At 41.6% G+C, this 17,776-nt stretch overlaps 1 protein-coding gene across 1 annotated transcript; it reads left to right on the top strand.

Annotated features, from left to right (window-relative positions):
- The first annotated feature begins 352 nt into the window (after positions 1–352).
- On the top strand, positions 353–17,627 carry rimkla (ribosomal modification protein rimK like family member A). Its single transcript, XM_085344452.1, has 5 exons — positions 353–1,028; positions 8,626–8,856; positions 12,124–12,210; positions 14,037–14,240; positions 14,901–17,627. The coding sequence occupies exons 1-5, from the start codon at positions 866–868 to the stop codon at positions 15,419–15,421; spliced, it is 1,206 nt and encodes a 401-aa protein (XP_085200578.1). The 5' UTR covers positions 353–865; the 3' UTR covers positions 15,422–17,627.
- Positions 17,628–17,776: the final 149 nt, after the last annotated feature.

Here is a 17,776-nt window from a genome sequence, read left to right as displayed (position 1 = left end):
ATTTCATTTCCTGCCACTTCAGCTTAGAGACAGCGCTGTCGGCATTCGCCAGACCCCCTCGCCGGTCTGGTCTGAACCGGTTCGGAAAGTGCGCGGTCTCGTGCGCTCTGCAGACGTCTCTTGCTGAACTGCGGAGCGCGCGATCCCTCCAGGCTCGGCCCCCCTAGTCTTCCCTCATTGGTTGGCATTATAGCGGCTCGCCTACATCTTCCGCGTGCTTTTTGGGCAGTGATACAATTCGCGAGCTGCGATTGGTTACATCCTCTCGAAACCTTTGTTTTGGGGCAGGCCCCGATAACCGTGCACGGGCATGCGGATAAGTGGAGTTGTAAACGAAGCGTGTGCACTTTTCAGCACCAATACCTCGTGGATAGCAGCCAAACCTATAGAAAAAAAATAGTTGTTCGGGTTAGTTTATTGTAAAAAAGCAGACAGCTTTGCTGTTTGCAGCACTAAACAGCCGCTGTGAACGCGGGGATTTTTTTTTGCTAGCAGCTCTGACCCGGCTAACGGAAATACAAAGCGCCAAAGCTCGTGCTTTGTTTGCCCTGGTGGCAAGAGCTGCATCCCCACATTTTTGCGGGTAAAACCGTCGTTCTCTCTTCGCGCTGTCGAATTAGCTCGGTGTGGGCTCAACAAACTGCACCAGCGAAAGACTAAATGGCAGGGAAAGAAAACAAAGGTGATAAAGAAGACTATTTGTCCAAGTCGGTTCGGTCCAAACAGCGGTTGTAGCCGCCGAGGTCTCCATTGTGTGACCATCTCCGCCTGACCCTCGAATCCCGCGCTGCCACCGGTCACCTACTGCCTCCACGCCCACAGCTGTTGTATTTTCAAACGGATTTCTTTTTCAAACAACGTGAAAATGTGTTCTCGAGTTTGGTTCTTGACCGACCGGCGCATCAGCCAGGAGTATCCACAAGTCCAGATCCTTCGGGCGCTGAAGGAGCACTGCGCCGACGAGGACGTAGAATTCCGCTACCTCCTCATGGATCAAATCGTGCTGACGATCTGCGAGGGCCAGCTAGGCAAGTACCACACAATCGATGCGCGGTCGTAAAACGACATACAGTTTGGTTTTCTTGTTTTATTTGAGATCCGTATAGATGGTAGACTTTAATTGTTTGGAGGGGGTTGTACACAGCTTGAATACAGAGCGAGGGGTTGGCTCGGTCTGCCTGTTTGCAAGGAAGCGAAATGTAAGCATGGCCGTGACCGCCTAACCTACTTTTCCAGCTAGACTGCCTCCAGAAGGGGAAGGATGACGCTTGATTTAATTTCGCTGAATTCGCTGCAATCCCGGCAATTGCAAATTATCTGAATTACCCGGGCAACAAAAGCTAAAAGAAAAATGTGTTTAAATACCACAGAGACCTAGTTATTAGATAAGAGGAATTCATCATTGAGCTGTTGTAATTTTGCTACAGATTGCGTCTCTTGATAGCTCAGGCTGTAGGTTCTGTGTTATTATTTATTTTATTTTTTTATTTTATGTATATAAACACTGAATCATTTAAAATAGTTAAAATTGACTCCCCGAGTAATAGTTAACAATAAGAAAAAGAATAGGACATTCACACTAAATGCAGGTAAATGACAAGCAAATCTTTATGGCGCCCATATCGGGATTTTTTGTTATTACCTAATACTGAAACGGTGAGGGTGAAAACTGCCACCAAATATAAACATGCATCAACTTGTTCTGGCATTTCAGGGTTTTCTGTACATATTACAATATTTATACAACCAACGTGATCACCTATTTTTAACTTTTTTTCTTCTTTTATTTTCATTTTGAGCTGCTTTGTCCGAAACACATGTGATTCTGAGTGTCATGTAAGGATAACATTTCATAGAAATGACTAGGGAGGCCTCAATAAAGTGATGGCAACAGCAGGAGCTCCTAACAAACAGACCAACAGGGAATTTGTCAGGCTGGTGTGAAGTGGGGATATGTCACAAGATGAGAGGAGATGTGTGAAGGTCTCAATTAACACACAGATGTTAATTGAGACTATGTTAAAAACATATAATTTTAGGCTGACATTAGTGCCTGCTGAAAAATGGCAATGGTTAAGAATGTGGGTAGTGTGTCCCTTACTGCGCTGTTACATTAAACCGCTGTATTGTACGGCTCAGTCAAGCCAGGCTTTACACTTTAAATAGGATTTTACATGCAAACAGATGGGCATTTAAGTGGCAGGCATTACATTTAAGAAATTACAAATAATCACACATGTTATAGCACAGCCCACGGAATAATTACCAAGATAAATATAGCCTGGAGCTAACAATTTTCGACATATATACTCTGTACCCTGCACATTTTTAAATGCAGGTGGACAGCTGTCCAACTGTATAGCTTAACAAGCCTCACATGAGCAAGGCAGTTAACATGGCTTGTAGTTCCTAATCTGCCTAAAGTAAATGTCTTCTGAGCCTTGGTTTGACATCACAGATTAACAGCCAGTGAACAGATTGGTTGTGCTGTGGGATTTCTACACAGGAAGCCTCAGGATACATGGCCAGATGCTTGGATCCTGTAGTGCATTTTTTCTTTATGCACCTGGCAATAAATGCAGTTTTGTTGTTTGTTTGTTTGTTTTTTAAGATATGGATTAACACTCACTGGATTACAGATTCTCTGAAGTTGCAACACAAAATTCAAACTGTAATTGCTAACATATCTGTATCTATAGCTTGTTTTTTGTATCCTTCCAGGCCGAATGGGCTGTCATTTGTGTTAGCATAACACAGCAGTAGGGCAGGGCGATATGGCAAAAAATATTTATCACGATATATATTTGATATATATATATATATATATATATATATATATATATATATATATATATATATATATATATATATATATATATTCGATATATATTGCGATAACGATATAACTGACGATATAATTTCTGCGAGACAAAATACAACTCCACAACTTTACTAGTGCAAAAAAACCCATCCATTTATTTTCACTTAAACAAGCAGCTGTATTTTTATGTGCATTAAAGCTATATAAACATTTAACAGTGCAAATGCAAATTCCTTGCTGAAAGTTTAAGCAAAAGGCATTTCCAGTAGAAATGGGCTGACATATCCTGAGCATAACCATGTATAATATCCACTGAAGTTAAAAAGAGATGCTTTGCTACATTAAACTGCAGTGTGCCAAATAAAAAAAGTCAAATATGTATTTTTAGGACCATAAGGTGCACGGGATTATAAGGCAACAAAGCAGTCAGATAAATCAAACTTTTTTCAACTCATTCTTCTTTCTTCCTCCACTTCTGTATCATTGATTCGTTAATGCTGTATTCTGTCACAGCTGCTCTATTCCCATGTTGTTGCAGTATATTAATCACTAACCTTCTATTGTGGATGGATTATCTCAGTTGTTCTCCTGACTGAAGTTTGGTCCGTTTACAGCATCCTGCCATGCGATTGCAGTTGTCTGTAAGCATCAGGAACCTTCACGGAGTGGAAAAGTGTTAGCGTTCATCCTCCAGCTTCACTGTTTATGTTATGCTAACACAGCTGTGTCGCTAGCGATCACGTAGCACATCATTAAATACTAGCTAGCCCAACTTCAGTAACCCTACAAACGTCACTGCTGTTTAGTTTCCTGTCCTCATTTATGTTGGAAGTGATAGCAGAGCTGTACGTTTGATTTTTTCAGAAATCTCTCAGTCAGAACATGCTATATCATGCTTAGGTAACTAGCGAAACTAGCGAGCTAACTTCCGCTAACTTCCTGCTAACTTCTAACTCCGTTAAATGTAATAAATTCTGTTTTCATGGATGCCTGGATGTTAAACATCATAGTTACACCTGGTAAAGCAGCAACGCTGATCGTTTTATTAAAGATGGAAGAATTTAGACAGTTTTTAACTCTCAGTGATGTTCGTTTGACTTCGGGACCTTAAAGGACAGATTTTAGGACCCAGATTACTCCCAGATTTACGAGCATCTTAGTCCGACAAATATGGCGGCCTGCGTGCATGTTCTACAAAAAATGTGCTTTGTTGTGTATCTGACGGACAAACACCAAACCAGTTAGGTTGCACCATTTTTACAAACTAATTCTGGTTCATCCGTTTCACTCAACAATCTGCTTTCCCCATTCTCCGTTACTGCCGTGCTTTTTTGGGACTGCGCATGCACGTTTTACCCATATTCTATCGCGATATTTCATTTTCTTATCGTGGACTAGCATTGTACCGGTATTACCGTGAACGGTATAATATGGCCCAGCCCTACACAGCAGTGCCATAGGCAAATGTGGAACAAACGCTTAAGGATATACAGCTACATTTGCAGTTAGAGCAAAGCAGTTGGTCTTGTTTCTACACTGGAAACACAAGTGATATTTCACTGCAAGTGTAATTAGTACTACGTGTTCCTCCATTTCTGTGTGTTGTTTTGATCAAATTTACATTTGCGCAAAATGTATGTGCAGTTTACATTGAACATATTAGTACATCCTACTCCAAATCCAGTGAAGTTATTTCAGCAAAATTTGTATGACAGAAAACATTTGAGAAACAAAAGTCCCTCATATCACAACTCATCCAGGGATGAGCTTTGACCTGTGAGGAGGCATAAACCATTTCTTCTTTTAGCTTAGGTCATAATAATGTCAAAATCATAAAACTGATAACACCTTTACATGTAGAAGTTTTAAAGGTTTTCTTGCTTCATTTCTGCGTCATTTTTCTTTTTTTGTTTTTAGGTCAGGTTCAGGTCCACGTTCCACACTAAAGTTAATGAGTTCAGTGTGTCCCTAGGAGGAGCTATCAGTGGAGCCACCCCAACATACACGTCATTATATTTTAATGAGGAATGGTGGCCCCTCACAGCTAAACCCAGCATTTAGCAAACTGGAGGCATTTCACATCTTGTGATTGAAAAAATTAAAGATAGACTGGATCCGTGATCCATGCCAGTGGGCACACTTTTACTGAGATGAAAAATGCAACACTTCCATGTCAGTGAAGCTGGAACATTAAGGCAGGTTCGGTATCTTAATTTACCAACTGAGAGCAAGAGCAACAACAGACACTAGGGTTTGGATAGAATTTTTGTGTGGCTGTTTATGAAGCACAGACTCTACATTTTATGGGAAAAGAGTCCTTTTGATGAACAGTATTGCTGTTTACTTGATATGCATCACAGAGTGGTTGTTAATTATTGCACATTTGATAAAAGAAGTGAGTTCATGCACTAAATAAGGGCTATGTGATGGCTCTTTATCACAGAAATGCTGCATATCTCTGGTGCTTACCTCATAGAATCTCAGTGCAAAAATGAACAGTTACACTTTATCAGTGTTTAGCAAATGTTGCATTTTCAGATAATAAAAACAGTGCATAAACATTTTTGTTGTGTTGCATGATTGCATATGTTTTCCTCCAGGAAAATGGCTTGTTTGTCAATTAGCCAACAGGATCTCATTTGCAGGTTTTTGCATGTGGCCTGGAAAGGGTTAATTTGCATTTTATTAGGTTTGACAAAAAGGCTCACAGTTTTTTCCATGGCAACACATGGCAACATCTTTATGTCACATGCTAGAGTTAAGATATTTAGTTATGGCTTGTTGTGTAACTCACACCCTAAAAACTACCTGAAAACGTTATTCCTCGAATGGTAGAGACTAGTATGGCTTAGCTTTTCTTTTTATATATGGTCATTCTGCAAATCGGCAGTTGTCTGTGTAATTTGCATGGTTGCAGTAGCCAAAGAGAAAACTGTCTGCTCTATGATTACTGGGTTTTTTTTACCCTTCCAATTTCATTCTTTCTGATTCTGATAGATGTTGATGAACAAAGCCAAAAACAATGAAATGGTGGTGAGGCATTACCACCACCTCTGATTTTTGTCTGACATACAACATGACTGACATGCCACCAAAGACAGTCATTGCATGCCATGCAGAAGAAGCAGTGCCTAGAGCAGGGGTGGGGAACTCCAGTGTCCTGCAGGTTTTAGATATCACCCTGGGTCAATACACATGAATCAAATGATTAGTTCATTACCAGACCTCTGGAGAACGTCAAGAGATGTTGAGGAGGTAATTTAGCCATTTAAATTAGCTGTGTTAGATCAAGGATACATCTAAAACCTGCAGGATACCGGCCCTTGAGGCCTGGAGATCCCCACCCCTGTCCTAGAGCAACAAAGAGCCAGATCTAAACTGCTCTAGTTTTATCAGCACATCCGAATGGCAATGAAGGAGAAATTGAAAAGATAGCTCTTATATAGATAGTATAGAATAGATATGGCATAATTCGTGTGAGAATTTCTCAGTAGCAGATTTCATGTTTTTGCTGACAAGTTGTTTGGCCTTGTCTTTGTCAAAATGTAAGTCACATGATTCATCTTGTCTGCCTCAAGTGCTGCACAATCCAAATGTTGCAGTGGACCTACACTAAATGTTCTTGTCTGATCTGTGCTTTTGATAAAAGATCTGCAAATAGACACAAAGAATGGTTGCCCCAAAACCAGACCACAAGAAACTGTTGTCTCAGTGGGCTAACGCAAGAGGATGCACAGACTGCATTCCGGACAAACAGCCAAACACTTTCACAGCATTTGTAAGCCTGCTTTGTGATGTTGCAGTGGCATGCATAGAATGCTTGTTAGCTTTGTCCTGCGGACTGAAAATGTTATATATAATGTTATTGTTTTTTTAAAATTGTTTTTTGTATTACAATCATCTTGAACAAATTGAGTCTTTGCTCCTCCTCAACCTGTCCTTACTTGTCTGTAGTGACAAAGAGGTGGTGCAAACAGAAACATCTGAAAGCTTGAAGTGCTGACATACATATACATATATCACAAAAACCCATGCTGTAATTTTTGTACACCAGGACTTCGGATAGTTTTTGCAGTGGTCACATGACAGTCAGTGCGGCGCGCGCAAGCAATTGCACAGATGAATAGGAATGATTCATCCGGGTGCCTCGCCGGTCTCTGTTTGGTCCCCCTGGAGATGGAGACGAGCACTGTGGATACTGTCTGTCGAAAACCATGAGACCACATCCCCTGATGTTTCTCACTGTAACACCACTCACATTGCACTCAGTGGCTGCACAATAAGAGCAGTGTGTCTTAAGCGCTAAATAGGGCTGGAGCGATAGTGAATCCTCCTGCTTTAACACTGAGACTGTGAGGAGGAGGAGGAGGAGGAGGAAAGGGAGGGGTGGGGTTCTTTTCATGGCTTCATACTCCTTTTTTAATGCGCCACATTTTCTCTCTCCCCTTGTTCCCTTTCTCTGTGTTTGCTAGAACATACCTAGCCCTTTCATACCAGCTGCATTTCTCGTTTCACTTCTTTTTACCCGTCTGCGGACAAAATGACCCTAAAGGAGTGTATGTAAGATGTGCATTGTGCAGGCGGGTTGCATGCTAATAGCTAGGTGTCGGTTGTTATTATGCATGCAGCAGCTTCTTTTGACCTCTGATGATCTTAGCCAGGGTCATTACCACTATTGTGAGCCTAAGATGGCTGAAATTCACATCATGGTTGAGGCTAAGTGCTGGGCTAGTGTTCAGTGTGTCTCCTCGCTTCTTTTTTGTACTTGAAGTTCCTGCTATAGCACAAAGGTACACATTTGTCATAGTTCAGTGTTCTGTCCATTTGCAATTGAGCCTAAAAAATCTGACAGCCTGGCTATGCTTCAGAAGGCTAATGAATGTTGAAATTAGCCGGATTTGTAGCATTTATAGAAAAAATTATGAAGTCTGTCTAACACCAGCTTTATTGTCCCCATCACAACGTGCAAGCCTTTTCATTTATTTCTCCCCTGTTTTTTATGTCTTATGATTTCAGAGCTGAATTGAAATGACCCATTCAGAAGCGTTCACTTAGCCTATTGTAGTTACTTAGCTCTCATTTGCATAATAAAAGTGATGTCAAGTTAATGAAAACCAGTGTCATTTTGACTTTCAGCAGGACAGAGCACCACACATTTAAGATCTTAGATATGTTAGATTTATCAGGCTGTTTTTAAGCACAGTTTTCTTATGTTTGATTAAATTTAAGATTATTACCCTTGAGCTTTCTTTTGCGAGCCCACTGCCTGACATAGGGACAAAATAGTATAAAGTGTCAGTATGTCAGTGACGATACCTGTCACTCACTCTAGGAGGAAGAAGTGTAAATGTAACTGTAAATGTGCATGGGCAAGAAGTACATATTTATATCAGTAGGTACTGCAGGTTTAAATGGCTTAAATTTACCAGCATTGGAGGTGGCTGGCCTGGTCACATGGCCCGGCCTCGTTAGATTTGTGTGATGACTAAAGGAAAAGTGTCATCAAACACTTAGATGATGGATGGAGTCTTACTGAGAACTTTCACATTGTTTCTAGGGTTGCATATGACTTTCAGAAAGAATTTGGAGCTATTAACAGTGACACATTCATTTGTTGTCTTGAAAATAGAAAAAACAGGCCAGATGTCGGCTGCTGGTTCTGGTTCCATGAGTTTCAGAAACATTTGTACAGCAACTCAGAACAATAATCTGAAGAACTTCATATATGTATGAGGTTGTTGACCAACAATCAAATAAATGAATTAAATTTAACAAATCACAGGAGTGTTTTTCCACCGTTACAGGACTGCGAGCAGAGCAGGAATTGGTGACATCTTACCCACAAGTGGTGATGGTGCGAGTACCCACGCCCTGGGTTCAGTCAGATAGTGACATCACTGTGCTCCGCCACCTGGAGAAGATGGGTTGCCGGCTGATCAACAGGCCCCAGGCCATACTCAACTGTGTCAACAAGTTTTGGACGTTTCAAGAACTAGCTGGGCATGGGGTGCCTCTTCCTGACACCTTCTCTTACGGTAAATCAGTACTTGACTGTCCTTAAGCTATTTTCACACATGAACATCACATAGACTTTGTAGCAAACATGTTAAAAACTAGCTAAGAAGCGCTCCAGTGCAGTGTGATTAGGTCACACTTACACCTTTGTTTTCAGCTCTAGAAATTTTGTTCATTCATTCAGCGTGTGTGAAAATGGCTTAAGTAAAACATGAATACATGTGCAGCGAACCCCACTTTATTGTTTGTGGAAGTACTTACATATATATAATGCAGGGACTCTATGTACACACTGCATATAAGACAAATGCAGAAATAAACACAGATAACCAGGTGAGGTGTCGGTCACAGTGATCATCACTGTTTGCCCGGTGATGTTAAAACCGGGTGAAACTGAAATTTAATGGAAAACAAAACCGATACTGTCTGAGTAAACGCAAATGCACACACATAGGTAGTAAAACTGCATCATCTACAGTCAAATCGGCATTTGTTCAAGCAGCAGTGATGTCATTATCAGGTGTGTTTTACATTTAAATCACATAATTTGCATCACAGGCTTCTGTCCACATACATGTGGAGCAGTCAGACATATATGGGTGAATCCACATAGTTGTCCTTCAAACCTTTTGATTGTTTTAATACTCACAACATCTGTGAAAACAGTGTTTAAACTAGTGCTAAGAAACACAGGATAGCCAAACAAAAACAACAGGCTGCTGTTTTAGACGTTGTTCTTGTTGATTTTCTCGGACAAATCAACGGCAGACGAAAAGGTGTATATACAGTGGGGCAAAAAAGTATTTAGTCAGCCACCGATTGTGAAGTTCCCCCACTTAAAATGATGACAGATGTCAGTAATTTGCACCAGAGGTACACTTCAACTGTGAGAGACAGAATGTGAAAAAAAATCCATGAATTCACATGGTAGGATTTGTAAAGAATTTATTCGTAAATCAGGGTGGAAAATAAGTATTTGGTCACCTCAAACAAGGAAAATCTCTGGCTCTCACAGACCTGTAACATCTTCTGTAAGAAGCTTTTCTGTCCCCCACTCGTTACCTGTATGAATGGCACCTGTTTGAACTCATCATCTGTATAAAAGACACCTGTCCACAGCCTCAAACAGTCAGACTCCAAACTCCGCCATGGCCAAGACCGAAGAGCTTTCGAAGGACACCAGGAAAAGTATTGTAGACCTGCACCAGACTGGGAAGAGTGAATCTACAATAGGCAAGCAGCTTAGTGTGAAAAAATCAACTGTGGGAGCAATCATCAGAAAATGGAAGACATACAAGACCACTGATAATCTCCCTCGATCTGGGGCTCCACGCAAGATCTCATCCCGTGGGGTCAAAATGATCATGAGAACGGTGAGCAAAGATCCCAGAACCACACGGGGGGACCTGGTGAATGACCTGCAGAGAGCTGGGACCAAAGTAACAAAGGTCACCATCAGTAACACACTACAACGGCAGGGAATCAAATCCCGCAGTGCCAGACGTGTTCCGCTGCTGAAGCCAGTGCATGTCCAGGCCCGTCTGAAGTTTGCCAGAGAGCACATGGATGATACAGCAGAGGATTGGGAGAATGTCATGTGGTCAGATGAAACCAAAGTAGAACTTTTTGGTATAAACTCAACTCGTCGTGTTTGGAGGAAGAAGAATACTGAGTTGCATCCCAAGAACACCATACCTACTGTGAAGCATGGGGGTGGAAACATCATGCTATGGGGCTGTTTTTCTGCCAAGGGGACAGGACGACTGATCCGTGTTAAGGACAGAATGAATGGGGCCATGTATCGTGAGATTTTGAGCCAAAACCTCCTTCCATCAGTGAGAACTTTGAAGATGAAACGAGGCTGGGTCTTCCAACATGACAATGATCCAAAACACACCACCCGGGCAACAAAGGAGTGGCTCCGTAAGAAGCATTTGAAAGTCCTGGAGTGGCCTAGCCAGTCTCCAGACCTCAACCCCATAGAAAATCTGTGGCGGGAGTTGAAAGTCCGTGTTGCTCGGCGACAGCCCCAAAACATCACTGCTCTCGAGAAGATCTGCATGGAGGAATGGGCCAAAATACCAGCTACTGTGTGTGCAAACCTGGTAAAGACCTATAGTAAACGTTTGACCTCTGTTATTGCCAACAAAGGTTATGTTACAAAGTATTGAGTTGTATTTTTGTTATTGACCAAATACTTATCTTCCACCCTGATTTACGAATAAATTCTTTGCAAATCCTACCATGTGGATTCATGGATTTTTTTTTCACATTCTGTCTCTCACAGTTGAAGTGTACCTCTGGTGCAAATTACTGACCTCTGTCATCATTTTAGGTGGGGGAACTTGCACAATCGGTGGCTGACTAAATACTTTTTTGCCCCACTGTATATATATATATTTCTCCGTGGTTTGCAAGAAAATTCACCGTGAGAGCAGAAAAAAGGACACAGACTGAGTGAGAGAGAAAGGAAAAAAGAAAGAAAGCGGAGGGAGTGTTTGGCCTACATTCCATCCGTTTCTCTGCACAGTAGGCCAGGCGATGCATGCAGAGCAGCTGGAGAGCTTATGTAACACCCCCCCCCCCCCCTCCCCCAACCGTACTCACACGCACACACCCCACCTAACACTCCCCTTCTGATTTTTCAAAATAAAAGACATAAATTCCCCTCACTCCTTTTCTCTTCTATCTCAGCAGCTTATGATCAGAACAACATTTGGTGTCCAGTCTCTCCTACTCTGAACTTTGTCTTCTTTCACCCCTTGTCATTGAAAGCACATATGAAGCAGTGCATCGGAAAAAAGCCACGTGACAGAGTAGTTCACATCTGCTCAGTTCATTGAATGGAGCATAGAGACACAGGAAAAGCAATGAAGACTATATTATTAAAAAGATTTCTACATTTATTTTTTTTTTAAAAATGTATTTTTAACACATTTTAATCACCTCTCACGCCAGAGCACAGAAAGCTTAAGCACATCTGTTGCTACAGGCTGCTGTTATAAATCAGTGTCAGATACGGTCAGCTGCTTCACATTAATGCCTCCTTCACTGACTCCTCTGTTCCACTCTTATGAATCAAGCAGCAAATAAACGGACAGCACTCCTACAGCCTCGCTGTTTTGAGTCATTTCTGTTTCCATAGCAACATGCTACATTCGTTCTCCTGCCCTGCAAAGTTGGCTGTAACGTGTGAACCATGCTATCAAACCAAGGACAGCATTTTAATATATTCTACATGTGTCCTCCGTTTGTGTATGTGTGTGCGTGCGTGGAAAATTTCCTAGGTGGGCACGACAACTTCCGGAAGATGATTGACGAGGCTGAGCCACTGGGCTACCCGGTGGTAGTGAAGAATGCACGTGGCCACAGAGGTAAAACAATCACCCAGTACTTCCTGTCATCCATTCTGATCACAACGCCATAACTCAAAATCTGTACACTGCAACTCCCTCATGGGAGCTCAGTCCACTCTTATATGAAATTCTCTGGCAGACTGTTAAATGATTAGCACTGCGGTGCCGCATCAAACACAAAACAGAAGCTCTTAATGCTTGCAGTGTGGTCATCTGGTCACTTATTTTAGTTTATGGTTAACAAGTTGATCTCAGTTTCCTCTTTTAGACTGAATACACAAGAGGCTTGTGTGGGAAGGTTTGAAGCTTTGGCATTAATGTTGTGCTTCCAAGAGATCAGCCCCGGTCTGAACCATTAGCCCTTTCCTATTCATAGTTATTGACAGTCGCTGCTATTGTGTGAAGGAATAACAATGGTCTTTGCTGGCCCAGGCTGCCATCACAGCACATTGTTTAGGAAAGCAGTCACTGGTCAACCACTAACTTGACCCTTTTTATGGCGTTAGGCATCTGGAGGGCTGTTTTTACTCTCTCTGTGGTTGACCATTGACACGAATGAATTCCACTTTGCCCTTCCCTCTCAAGAGCACACATAAAGGAAATGCTTTTTAAAAATATTATGAATCACTGGTATTAATAATAACTTTATTTGTATAGCGCTTTTCAAAACACAGAGTTTGCTTCACGGTTTGAATAAAAGCCACAGACTAAAGATGAGTATACACATTCTGACATACAGACACATAATCAACCATAGGGTCACACATTCATTCCAGCATGCACACTGCTATAGACCTGGGGAAAAAACTCCCAAAAATAATGAGGAAAAGATAAATTTTCTCTTAATCTATAAAAAGGAATTGTCAGTAGTCATTTAAGACTACTGACAAGGAGACCCTGATCTGATGATTTGAGAAGTTGGCTGCAGTGACAAGGTCTTAGTAGCTCTTCTATACAAGCAGGGGCCTGTCCAAGTAGGGCTTTATAGGTTAATAATAGGATTGTAAAGTGGATTTAGTGTTTCACTGGGAGCCAGTGAAGGTAAACAAAAATACGTGTGATATGAGAGCAACAGCTAGTTTTTGTTAGCAGCCTTGCTTGGTGCAATCTGCAGCAACTGGAGGTGGGTTATGAAGGACTGAGAGATGCATGTGAAAAGTGAGCTGCAATGTCAAAGTCAGGAGAAAAATGAATGAGCTTAAAGATTCAAAATCCTGGTGTTGGTCAAAGATGACACCAAGGGTCTCAGCAGATGTTTTGGTGTTACTGGCAAGTGGCCTGATGTACTGACTGACCTTCTCAGTATTTTCTCAGATACGTAATGGTCACATGTCTAAAGGAGTCACAAGACCGTTATTGATGTTGTGTTTTTATTGCGTGGTGTGCACAGACACACAGCAACCACATGATTTTTCCCTCAGCAGAGGTCAGAGGTCTTGAAAATAAGAAGACAGTGCAAAGCAGTGCTAATTAAGAGAGGCAACTTCTATCCTGTGTGAGAAGCAGTTCTGTGGCTGCTCAGAGGAGTATCCTGTCATTTGTATGACATGAACTGGCATGAGACTTGGTCAGCAGAAGCAGCTACTTGTTAGCCAAGCTTTTTAGGTTTTCCACCCTCAGCTAGCACACCACAAATGACAGACCCAGCAAGCAAATTCTTTTAGTGTGGTAATATCAACACAGCTATATGTCTTCAGGCCGCCATGACATAGATCTGTTTAGATTGGACAGACTAGTAAAATATAAACCTTAAAAACTAGCCCTTCCTTCCTTCCTTCCTTCCTTCCTTCCTTCCTTCCTTCCTTCCTTCCTTCCTTCTTTAATCTTGTGTCCCCTTTGCTTAGGCAAGGCTGTGTTCCTGGCACGGGACAAACACCACCTGACGGACCTTTGCCACGTGATCCGCCACGATACCCCCTACCTATTTCAGGAGTACATCAAGGAGTCGCACGGCCGTGATGTGCGGGTTGTCCTAGTGGGCGGCCGTATCATCGGCTCCATGCTGCGTTGCTCCACTGATGGTCGCATGCAGAGCAACTGCTCCTTGGGTAGGCAGACATTAAATTACTGAATTATTTCCACGGTCATGGTAAAACTCTCCTCATGTTTGAAAGTCATGTGGTTAAGTGGTATCACTGTTTGAGAACAAGAGCTCTTCTATTTATTATTTACATTTAGATATGGCGTAATTTTTAAAGATCATTTTTATCTTTTAGGTTCCCAATGGAAAAATTATCTTTAAAAAAATATGAACTTAGTGATAAGTAAAGTGTACGCGAGTAGAAATGCTTCAGAACTTAACTTTGGGAAAGAGTGCGAAATCAACAGGCTTGTCCTGAATCAACCCTGGAGCGTTCCAGCTGAGGAGACTGATCTTCACTGTCAGAGGATGAATGTTTTAGTTTAGCTGAGGCTGTAATATACTGTGACATATTTAGGACATCAGTCATCACAGTCTTCTGCATTCCTGTAGCAAAACTCTTTGACACTTCTAGGGTGAATTTGATGTGGTATTTAATTGTGAAATTAAATATTGAAAAAAACCAGAAAACATTAAAGGATCCTAAGTTGTCCCCACGTCATTTTTTTATATAATCGCTCTTGATTTATAAAAGATCAGTTGCTTTTTGACTATCATGAAGTCTCGTGAAAGAATTGTAAATTGTGGTTCGTACTAATAAGCCTGATGTTCCTTCTTGAATTGTCAGGTGGTGTAGGCATGATGTGCCCCCTGAGTGAGGAGGGCAAGCAGCTGGCCATCAAGGTGTCTAACATCCTGGGCATGGATGTGTGCGGCATTGACCTCCTGCAGCTCAACGATGGCTCGTTTGTGGTTTGCGAGGCCAACGCAAATGTGGGCTTCATTGCTTTCGACCAGGCCTGTGGCATGGACGTAGCAGGCATTGTTGCTGACTATGTCCTGTCAATGCTCCCAAACCGCCTCACTCGCAAGATGTCTCTGCTGTCCGTCGTGTCAAGCACCAGCGAGACCAGCAGCGAGCCCGAAGTGTGCAACGTGCCTTCTGGCGGTGGCTCGCTGCCTGAAGCAGTCTGCAACATGAGCGTGGGGTCAACTTCCAGCGAGAGCGACCCAGAGCTGGCCGAGCCCTCCCAGTCATCACCTTGCCAGTCCACAGCCCCCAGCCTGCCTGATCTCCCAGACCTAGCTGATCCAGCCTACAACTTCAACACCCTCCTTGCCAATGAGATCAAGTTATTGACTGAGTGAGCCCAAACATCTTCATGCTCTCACACAAACCCCACAAATGCATTTCAAACACACACACGCACACTAATGGCATCAACATTCCTTTTAAAATTTCATATCAGTCCAAAAACCATGAAAACAGAAAAGCAAAGAAAAAACTAAAACTTAGCCCTTTTCAGACATGCAATATGTAAAACTGCTGGCTTCATCAGTCCGTTAAAGTGATGGCACCCTGTCATTTAGACATTACGTAACCACTCCTCACGGCTTCATTCAGACAGAGCCATGGTGTGTTAGATATTTTTGCCATAGAGAAGTACAAAAGGCCTGCCATTTTCTTCTGATCATTTAGTTCTTTTCAATGTTATCACTAACAGCAGGTGAGTGTGTGGTGCCAAAAACGAGAGCTCTCTTCTGCTCCTCCGGATTGGAAATTGCAAAATGAATCGTAGAACAATATTTTAATATTTATGGAAATTAGATTTTTACAATTTTTTTTGCCCAATGGGGCATTTGCTAGAAGGTTGAGCAAGTCATAAAGATGTAAAGCTACGAGGGCTGAGCTTGTCCGGTTACAGTTGAGGTTTTTATGTCAAAGTGACGAGGGTGCTCATTCACACTTGAAGGTGACACATTCATTTGCTATCAGATTAATGGAAAGAAGTGCATATCTAAAAGGGGCTGTCCTGACACATCCATGGACACAAACACTAAGACATCTCGTGCTTACACAGAAACGGAGAAAACAAACCAACAAAAAGAGATCTGAGGCTGCTCCCCTGACTCTCCTCTCTTTGCATCTCTATTCCCAAAACCAGAAACCCCACGATCTAAACTTAAATTGCAGCATGAGGTTAGACTGGGATACAGAAATTAGTGCCAAACTGGCCTTTATGAGTTCCTGCATGGTGTTTGTGGATGGGTGAAAGCATACACCTGCCATGTTTTTAATCATCATATTATAATAACATTATTTTACATATAGTCTCTGTTGTCATATAAAAGGTTTTCTGCTGAGACTGCTGTCAGGTTTGGTGAATTGGAGGTGACATGAAGTGCTTTCAAGTAGTAGGGATGCTAGGCGCACTACTCTGTCAGTTCCAGTGCAGTGACGTAGTGCTCAAACTGAGGACACAGGAGAGGACCCGCAACCATCCTGCACTAACAGGAGCTGTAAAAGATTCATGTCAACAAGCATCAGATGTGTTTGGGTGGCAAAACTGGAATATAAAAATGAACTAACTGCTCAAATTTTAATTTGACATTCCTACATAGTATCTTTGTTTAGCCTTACCAGCAGTAGCAGTCTGCTGCTGCTAGGCCACTAAATGCCTAGCACTTTTATTATTTTCTCTCTCTCTCTTGTTAAGGTGACATATTTAGGAAAGGTTAGACAGAGTGTGAAAGCTGCATCTACACCTGCAAACAAAATATACCTCAAATAAGTGACTTCTCACTGCCATAGGATAACAGATATTCAGACATACAATACATATCAGCCAGGATCCTTGTGGTTTCAAATGGCCCCTGACATGCTTTATGTTTTTTTTTCTTTTTATCTTTTATGTAAATATTTAGATAGTCAATTAACTTTACCATATATTTACACCCAGACAGATTAGACTGGAATAGCTGAAACAATCGCCAACAGTGATATTTTTAACAAGTTGTGGGGTAACTCTTGTGTATAGACTTTCAATATTAAAAGGCAGAGAGTGAAATTTGGTGCTAAACTTTCTGGATTTGGTTAGATGAGCCTTCTCAGCCATATTATATGTAGAACTAAGCATCCTAACCCACAAAATAATGTTGGCATAATGTACAAAAAAAAGAACCCTATATTTTTAAAGTCTTCGTAAGTATAATTTAGCTTTTTTTCCTTTCCTGGGAGAAGAAAAGAAAGGAAATCCAGGGATTAGAGCAGCTAAGACCTTTGTGTTTACTTTTTTTTTTGTTCCTTTGAATTTACCTCCTGTATGCCTCCTTAAATGAATAAGGCTGTGCTGCGGAACTATTCACTAAGATTTAATTTACAGGTATGATCAAAAGCACAAAAATGAACCCCAAAATTGTTTCACTTGGTGACGGTCATGTTGTTAGGCTTGTATAACGCTTTGTGCCGAACACAACTCAGGGAAGCAGCCTGGATCTCAGCCCTGACCCCCAAAAAGGCATGACACATCCATCCAAGCTAGAGACATGTCTAAAACATAACACATACCTACAAGCAGACAAAATATACATAAACAACAATGAAAAAAAAGGTTGTAAACTACAGTGTAAGACTTTATGGTATATACCATGGTTAACATGCACTTTTTTTTTCCTTGCTTGTTTTATATTGTTCCTCGTTTACTTCCTAATTTATGGTATTTT

The sequence above is a fragment of the Diplotaxodon limnothrissa genome, linkage group LG20, assembly GCF_057381915.1.
Source record: "Diplotaxodon limnothrissa isolate DT_005_m linkage group LG20, D_limnothrissa_male_GT1.1, whole genome shotgun sequence".
NCBI classification, from domain to species: domain Eukaryota; kingdom Metazoa; phylum Chordata; class Actinopteri; order Cichliformes; family Cichlidae; genus Diplotaxodon; species Diplotaxodon limnothrissa.
The sequence above is the reverse complement of the archived record's forward strand: the minus strand, read 5'-3'. Positions and strand labels throughout refer to the sequence as shown.

Excerpts from the sequence above, each read along its gene's own strand:
- rimkla (XM_085344452.1), top strand. The coding sequence starts at position 866 with ATGTGTTCTCGAGTTTGGTTCTTGACCGACCGGCGCATCAGCCAGGAG. Across the intron at positions 1,029-8,625 it reads GATCTGCGAGGGCCAGCTAG|GACTGCGAGCAGAGCAGGAA; the intron begins GCAAGTACCACA and ends CCACCGTTACAG. Across the intron at positions 8,857-12,123 it reads TCCTGACACCTTCTCTTACG|GTGGGCACGACAACTTCCGG; the intron begins GTAAATCAGTAC and ends AAAATTTCCTAG.